The 9,003-nt window shown below is 36.9% G+C and overlaps 1 protein-coding gene across 1 annotated transcript; it reads left to right on the plus strand.

Annotated features, from left to right (window-relative positions):
• Nucleotides 1-2,049: 2,049 nt before the first annotated feature.
• Nucleotides 2,050-6,744, plus strand: LOC131941246 (endothelial zinc finger protein induced by tumor necrosis factor alpha). Its single transcript, XM_059300363.1, has 2 exons — nucleotides 2,050-2,368; nucleotides 3,776-6,744. The coding sequence occupies exon 2, from the start codon at nucleotides 3,853-3,855 to the stop codon at nucleotides 6,574-6,576; it is 2,724 nt and encodes a 907-aa protein (XP_059156346.1). The 5' UTR covers nucleotides 2,050-2,368; nucleotides 3,776-3,852; the 3' UTR covers nucleotides 6,577-6,744.
• Nucleotides 6,745-9,003: the final 2,259 nt, after the last annotated feature.

Consider the following 9,003-nt stretch of genomic DNA (forward strand, 5'->3'; position numbering starts at 1 on the left):
AGGCTATGGAAGCAAATCCAAAAAGAAAAGCAGGCTTAAATCGGAGTCAATGGCGCATAACCAGTTGACACTTAACGCTTAATTGTGTTGGAGGCGTGGTCGAGTCGGCAAAAAGCTCATGGTTGATAAATTCGAACAAAGTCTCGAGTTCAAACGCACTGGCAGATAAATCTCGATCCCCTTCAACACTAATAATTAAGAACGAAGAAGAAGAAGATTTAACAAAGTGCACCATATGATAGGGGAAAATATTAGAAAGCCATTACCATTTTAATGGAATACAGATGCTTGACTTTATCTTATGCAAACAGTTGCTCCACATATGAATGATAACTCTAGGAGATGGTCAAATCAAAATTTTGAAAGGATGGGTATTAAGAAAAATGATGTCACACTTTGGTATTAGAAAATATTATATTTAAAAATACTTTCACAACACCCCCTCATGATAAAATAAAAGTGTGAAATACTTTCACAACACCCTCTCATGATAAAATAAAAGTGTGACATACTTTCATAACCCCCCCCCCCCTCATGATAAAATAAAAGTGAAATACTTTCACAACACCCCCTCATGATAAAATAAAAGTGTGACATACTTTCACAACACCCCCTCATGATAAAATGAAAATGTGACATTCTGTAGTAATGTGGGTAGTGGTAAAGACAGGTTTTTTAAATGGGAGTTTTTCAAAAACATGATTATATATATATATTTATTTATTTACTTATATATATATATATATATATATATATATATATATATATATATATATATATATATATATATATATATATATATATATATATTTAAATATATATTCATATAAATACATACATATACAATATAAAGAGCCAAGATATTTCTTAAAATAATGACACTACTGTGACGTACATGGCCAAACAAAATATCAAACAAAGACCTGTGGCAAATTTTAAAGCAACAGCCAATAGAGAAAGATATCAAGGCCCGTAAATGGGGATGGATCGGACACACGTTAAGAAAAGAAAAAGAAAACATCGCAAAACATGCATTGGACTGGAATCCCCAGGGGAAAAGGAAGGTGGGCCGGCCAAGGAAAACATGGAAGAGAACGGTTGAGGAGGAGGCGAAAACAGCTGGGCTCTCATGGGCACAGATTAGAGGAGCAGCCCAAAACCGAGTCTGCTGGAGATGTGTGGTTGCGGCCCTTTGCTCCCCAGGGGCCACAAAGGAGTGATGATGACTGTGACGTACACATATATACCTATATATATATATATATATATATATATATATATATATAGAGAGAGAGAGAGAGAGAGAGAGATAGATATGTGTGTGTGTGTAATATAAAATAACGCCACAATACAACCTACAACCCTACCCTCAAAATTTGTTTTATTTTTAATAAAGGTTTCTTTCTAAAAGATTTTCTGAGTTAGATCAACATGGAGTTTATTAATTAATTTCTGTTACAATTTACAATTCGGTTTTGGTAAATTTATAATTGTGTTATTGGCCAATTTTGCAAATAATAAATTGAATAAAAAGCTTCCGTATCGTTCCTGACATCTGCCCATAACCATAAACAAAAAAGTTTTATACAAAATATAAAAATTACAATTATTCAAAATATCTAGCATTTTTTAGTCCAACTCAAATTAAATCTTTATCCGCGTATGATAAAGTGAATTTCACCTAGATCTATTAATCAATAACGATGTCATCTTATTTTTACGTTAATTCCACAATGTCTGCCTTTAACTTTTTACCTAATAAATTGTAGCTAGTTATAAATATTATTTTTATAGTTGTTTTTTTTTTAAGTTGGTACAATACTTTGCCCAAAAAAACATAGTTTAAATGTAGGCCTACAATTTAAAATTTACAAAGATTAAATGCTACTAAACAATTAAAAATGTTTTCTTAATGGGCATGGAAATATTTTTTCAAACATATACAACCGACGCAAAAATTAAAACAACTATTTTGGCTCAAAGCCCAAAATCAAAAACTGGCCCACGTTTGCGCATGCGCAAACAACATTTTGCAATTTTGCCCTTTAGGTTGTCAGGGCGATCGTGTTTAACTACACAAAAGAAATGTACCTAATTTAATAACAAAATGTCAAATTCAAGTGATATATGATAAATTAAGTGTTATAGCTGCTATTAAGTTGCGTATTTATAAAATTCGAAGCAATTAAATTGGAAATCATACAGATATATTTTGACATGCGGATTTTATTATTTGGCATGCTGCTGTAATTTATGTGGCAACCCTGCCTGATTTCCGCATCACGCTCGTCCTTTTACTTTGGCCGCCCTGTTTGGGTCACTTTGTACACAAAATTTACAATCAAATTTAGCAAAAATCCTGGATAAGGTACTTGTTATTCAATGTTTTTTTGTTTAACATTATCATTATTTATTGTATGATGATTAGAATAACTGTAATTTCTTCTCCCACTGCAAGGGAATAATGAGTTAATGTGTTTTCTAGCCTAGCAAATTTTCTAAATCAAGTAGGCCACCTACAATCACTTCGCGCTCATCACGCCATTACTCCCGACCACCGCCCATTACTTAAAATGAAACAGACCAGGAACGTGTTGTTATTTGCCGAATTGCATAGAGGCGCCAAAAGAATTAATTGAAACTAATTAAATCTTCTTTATTTTTCCGCTAGTGCTTCTTAAAGAAAAACACCAGCTTCAAGATCTAAATCTAACTAGATCTGGATTAGGTTAAGAGCTTAAGAAGGCCCTCTCCAAGCATGCAACTCATTAATAATAGATCTAGAATCTAGATCTAAATATTAAATATCAATATCCTCAGCTCAGAGCCGGTATTTTGAGATTTTAAGTTTAAGACTTAAGTAAAGTAGTATCTCTAGATTTACTTTAGGGGAATTTTTTTTAACCGGTGTCCGATAATAGAATCTTCTTTTAAAAAAGGGGAGTTAGGTTACCGGTAGTAGTATGCACACTTGGCCTTGGTTGAATGTCAAGACTCAATGCTAACCCCAACCGTAGTCCTACCATTGGTACCATAAGCATAATCCTAATTTCTAACTATAGGCCTAGGCCTATTTATTTATAATTAGTCAAGATTACAATACTACTAACAACCCAACACACCTCTTTAATGGAGGAAGAGTCTATTATGATATTATCGGTATCTAACAAATTACTTTATTCATTTCACTAGTTAGTAACTTATTCACTTAAACTTGTTAGTATTAGTCAGACCCTACAAAATTATAAATATTAGATATATAAGTAAGTTTAGACTGATACTATACCCTGAATTATAGTCACAACTTTAGTGCATTGATTTCTTAACAATACTTAGACTAACTTGTTGCTGAGAATTTAATTTGTCTGCAAATTTTGACAGAAAAATGTTAAATTAATGAGTACTCTTAGGTCTCTTCAAGATACCCACAGAAAGTAGTAGTAAATAATTGCTATGACTACTTCTGATGTCTGGTATGAATGAACAAAATCACTGTTGAGGTCTCAATAAGATATTTTTAGAAAGTATCAATTCTGACAGTATACTGATAATTTTTCCATTTAAAACCTTAACTCATAGTCCTTATTGTGAGCCTGTAATCTTCACTGTTTTAATTCTTTGAATTTTTGTAGGCTAATTGTTGTTAGAAAATAATTTTAGAAATAACTTTATGCCACAGGTGTATAATTATTAGCTTAGTATATCAGAATTTCATCACTTGATTATTTGAAGTGATTTATTTTGTCTCATTTTAATGAATTTTTTTTGTTTACAGCGATGCTGTCAACGCACTTCCAGTAGACTGTGAATCCTATTTTGCAACGTACTGTAGTCACGCATCAGGCTAACACAATGAATCCTGTTGCACCTAATAGTATTACAATATGCCTTCCGCCCTCACTAAGTCTGTCTGAGATAAATGCTGACAATCTGAGAAATGTTGTGGAAGCTGCGTGTCAGGGCTCACATGATGCATTCAACCAAGATGGAGAGATCATTCTCTACGTCAAGGAGCAGGATATGGACCTGGACCCTCAGTACATTTATGAGCAAGTGGGCCCTGAGTTTCCAGAGAAACTGGAACAAGGTATGTTAATTGATCCAATGAGTGACATCTCAGAGTCTACTCTAATTCAGCTTCAGGAGACGGGCTTGCTACCCCAGGAGACAATAATGCTGCCAGCTCAGGATAGTGTCATGAGCACTGGTTTACTCCCCCAACCAGACACGAACATTATACCTGTCCACTCCAGCGACCAACCTGTTGAAATACAAGAAAAAAACTATGTTTTCCCCCCAACCAATTTTGTCAAGGCCAGTGTTTCCCCAAAGCTAGAGACTAAAACTTCTGGTGTGACCAAATTGCCCTTTGCCCCCAAGAATCCCGTCACTCCTAAAATAGAAGTGGAGGATGAGGATGATGAAGAGGCTGAACCAATCAAAAGTGGACCTGTCAAGTTTGATTATGAAAAGTTAAAAAAACAAAAGTTGACGGGACCCCAGGGTTCAAAGATATTTGGCTGTAATGTGTGCACCTACAGGTCTGCCACAAGAACCCTGCTGAGACAGCACATGATCATCCATGCTGACAAGAAGTTCCAGTGCAAAGAGTGCAAGTACCGGTGCCACACTGCCAGCCATTTGAAGCGCCACATGTTCACACATTCTGAGAGCAAGCCCATCCTCTGCTCCCAGTGTGGCTACTCCTGCACCCAAAACTTCCAGATGAAAGCTCACCTGATCCAGCATGAAACAGACACTCCTTTTGTCTGTAAAATCTGCAGTGCTGTCTACAAAAAGGAAGAAAGCCTGAAGGTACACATGCTGGGACATGAGAACGTGACCAAATTTCGTTGTGCCCAGTGTAACTATGCAGGCAATCGCTATGGTGATTTCAAGAGACATGTGCTGACCCATTCCAGTGAGAAACCTTTGAAATGTACAGTTTGCAGCTACACGTGTATACGTCAGTGGAGGCTCAAAGCTCATATGAAAATTCATTCCCAGGATAAACCACTGCTGCGGTGTGATTTATGTGACTTTACATGCCTGAGTGCACCTCGTCTTAAAGACCACAAAGTTGCACATACAAATGAAGGGGTCATCAGGTGTGAAGAGTGCAACTATGTCTGTACCCAGCCCTCGCGTTTGAGGCGCCACATGAAGACCCACACAGCAGCCCCACAGAAGACCTACACTGGCACCACATTTCCTCCGGCATACCAGCAGAAAATGGAGCTGGAGCAGGCAGAAGCTGAGGCCGAGGCTAATAACCCAACTTCCTATCTGAGCATTCCCACTGGCCAGGCTCTAGAGATGGAGGCTGACTGGGGTACAGAGCAGCTGGACGAGGATCAGTTCAGCGCATTTGCTGCGTTTGCTGGCAAACAACTGGGAGAGACCTACACCATCACCACCACAGATGGTGGCCAGACATACATCATTCAGACAGATTCGCCAGAACAGTTTGCTCAGCAGCTTGCCCAGGCACAATTTGAGCAGGTCCAGCAGATAGACAACTTACAAGAATCCGTTCCAGATTTCCATGAAATTCAGGAAGATGTCAAACCAAGCCCCTCCAAATTAAAACTGTTCAGTACACCGGATGCGCCTCCAGTCAACAAGCCCCCCATCAATCATTCAAAGTCCAAAAGGTTCCACTGTGAGCTGTGTGACTTCTCATGTGACTATAAATCTACATTTTCAGCTCACCAGAAGAAACATTCTACCGTCAAGAAATACAAGTGTGCCCACTGTGAGTACATGTGTAATGACACGTCACGCATGAAGGATCATCTGCTGTGTCACACTACTGATAAAATGTTTACTTGTACGCTGTGTGATTTCTCCTGTAAGCGTAAAATGGGCCTGAAAGATCACATGAAAGTGCACACAGGAGAGAAGCCATACCAGTGTAAAGAATGTGAATATACCTGTCGTTCATCTGAAGGGCTCAAATCTCACATGTCCAAGCACTTTGGTGTCAAGCCTTACACCTGTGAACTGTGTGGTCAAGGATGTTCCTCCGCTTACCTCCTGAAGAAACACAAGTTTATCCATGGAGAAAAACCCCTCCAGTGTACATACTGTGAGTACAAGTGTATCCAGAAAAAACAGCTGACAAACCATTTGCTGCAGCACAAGTATCAGCACCCCTTCTGTTGTAGTCTGTGCAGCGCCACCTACAAGAAGGAAGAAAGTCTGAAGATTCACATGATGTCCCACCAGAACATCAAGAAATTTGCCTGCAACTTGTGCAACTACGCAGGCAACCGCGCAGCAGATTTCCGCAGGCACATGTTGACACACTCCAGCTCTAAGCCCCTCCAGTGCCCACAGTGCTCCTACTCCTGTATTCGCCAGTCACGATTGAAGGCCCACATGCTTATTCACTCACAAGACAGGTGCCTTAATCGCAAGCCTGGAGTCCCCCAACCTAAGGCATATCGCTGTGCATTCTGTGATTTCTGTTGTACTCGTACATCCAGGCTAAAGTCTCACTTATCAAAGGTGCACCTTGATTTGCCGGACAATGTCATCTTCAGCATAGACTTTAAACAAATTGAAACTCAGTAATTTTCTCTCTTCTATGTAGTAGTTTTTGACCACTTATTACGTGATACCCATTTTTTTTCTTTTCTTTCTTTATTTTGTTAATGAATGTACATTTTTTTTCTGTTACATTATATCAATAAAAGCAATGTTACTAAACTTACGTTAAATAATCACACACGTTTCTAAATAAATGCATTTTTCAACATTGTTCTCAATTTTATTTTTGTGTGAGAATGGTTAAGCTTTAAGGAGTTGCCTATTGTTCAGATGAAATATTCTGATACCTATTTCTAGTGGTGAAAGCCTACTTAACAAATACCTTTGACTGGATTGTTAAAGTTTGGCAATATGGTAAGCTGTAGTTTATGAATAAATGACTGATTACCAATGTTGGTTTTCTATCAATGGCCAGCAGAAGAACTGAACCGTCAGTTACCTGTCAGGTCCAGTAACTCTCCCTAGGCCCAATGGTTAGTGTGCAAACAATCATCGGGTTTCCTACACATTCCTATGTTAGTATTGTTAGACTAGCCTGACATTTCTGTTCTGACTCAGCAGGACATGCCTACATAAATCAAGCCATGAAATGCCATGGTTTTTTTTTTTACTTCTCCAGGCCTACATATATAAATCCATTGGTTTTTTCTTAATACATGTACAGCAGCAACCATCGAGTGTGTGTATGTGTGCATGATAAAGTTTTAGCTACATTAGTAATTAGTGTGTACAGTTGTAGCTGGGGATAGTTTAATAGATGATCCTTTGGCATTGAAATAGTGCCCGCTTTGTGTAACTTTAAGAAAATTGTTGGTACTTTAAGTCCGGGGGGTGATAACAGATAATTTATTTTTGTGATTTGTCTTAGCAACTCTATTTACTGCTGGGGGGGGGGGGGGGTGAACCTGAAAGAAACACTACACATGATAATCTGATGTGTAGACTTATCCAAATTTTACTTTAAAATAAAAGATAGGGCATAACATAGGGCGTAACATGTCCTAATCGATGGACAAGATGATGACGTCAAAGACAAGCGTAGAAAACGACAACACTTTGGAAAAGTTGGATGGTGTGAGATTCCTGACCCGGGTGGGTCATAACGACATTTTGTAATAGAGTTTTACAGTACAAACTAGAAGCAACATATAACTCGCTTTATGTGATTGTCTGTAGGGGAGCGATAAATAGACTTGTAAGTTATAACATATTCCGTTTATCCTGTAATCACGGAATTACCATAATAAATGACGTCACACTTGTAAAGGGGGATTCAAGTAGTGTGAAGTCACACTTTTGTATTTAAAAGTGATGCTGGAAACTGAATTGTAACAGTAATTTCACATTTTTTTGGAAACATTTTCTGTAAATTGTACATTGATTAATATGCTCTGTTGACTAAGCTCGGTCAATATTTTAGAAAGAAATCGATGTTTTAAAAAAATACGCAATTTTGAAAGGGTTTGTGGGCTGACGTCTGACGTCATTTTAGTGGGTGGGGGTCTGATATTTTGTGACGATCTATGACAGGAGGGGGGTGTAAAAAATCATCGTAATGGGGATGACTCCTAAAGACTAAAGAGCATTTATTATTAAATTTATATAGAATAAAATTTTAATGTGTACTTCTAAAAGACATTAATTACCAAAGGAAGTGTAGAGAACAATAAACTATAGATAAAATTATTAAAACTGAGTGTTTATCAATAGCTAAAATACTTTTCAACGGTTAGATCTAGATATATTTTTCTGTTTTACGAAGTAATTTATTGTTTATGTGTTGGTCGACAAAACACCATTAATATTTTATTCAGCTTATTACTTTGAAATGTTTCGTTGGCAATTTTCCAAAGATTTAACCTGGCAATTCAATGTTGGCATACTTTCGAGTGCTCTTATCTGGCAAATGTTCCCAACCTCTAGGAAGCTGTTAAATTCTAGACGATCATTAGAATTTGGGCAAAAAAAATAACTTTAATCCATCATTTTATCGACTTAAAATCTACCTGCAGTATGTATTAAACAATCTGTTTTGAAATTTATTTATTAACAAAGTTTATAAAATGTTTGTTGACTCCGTTTTATTAGTCCAATGTGACCACTCACTATTAAATATTTTTACCCTGACGCCAAGCCTGTTTTCCATCTTTGCAGTGAAAAATAAAATTATGTACTGGCTAGTTAAGTTAAACATTTCACTTTCACTCTTGATTTTTGAATTTTAAGCTAAATAATTAATAATATTAATAAACATCTTCGAATATTCTACAATTTACAGAAGTCAAAAATATTTCCAAGCAGGACTTTTAAAAGATGCCCCATTCCGTAGATTCATTGCCTATCATTATATAGATTATTCTATTATTGACGAACTCTCCCGGCTGAGGACAAATCACAAAACACTAACAGTTTACCATGGGCACGTATAAAAGTATCCAAATACAACAACAT

This window comes from Physella acuta, unplaced genomic scaffold (genome assembly GCF_028476545.2).
Source record: "Physella acuta isolate Inbredline_101_S28 unplaced genomic scaffold, ASM2847654v3 ptg000353l, whole genome shotgun sequence".
Classification (NCBI taxonomy): domain Eukaryota; kingdom Metazoa; phylum Mollusca; class Gastropoda; family Physidae; genus Physella; species Physella acuta.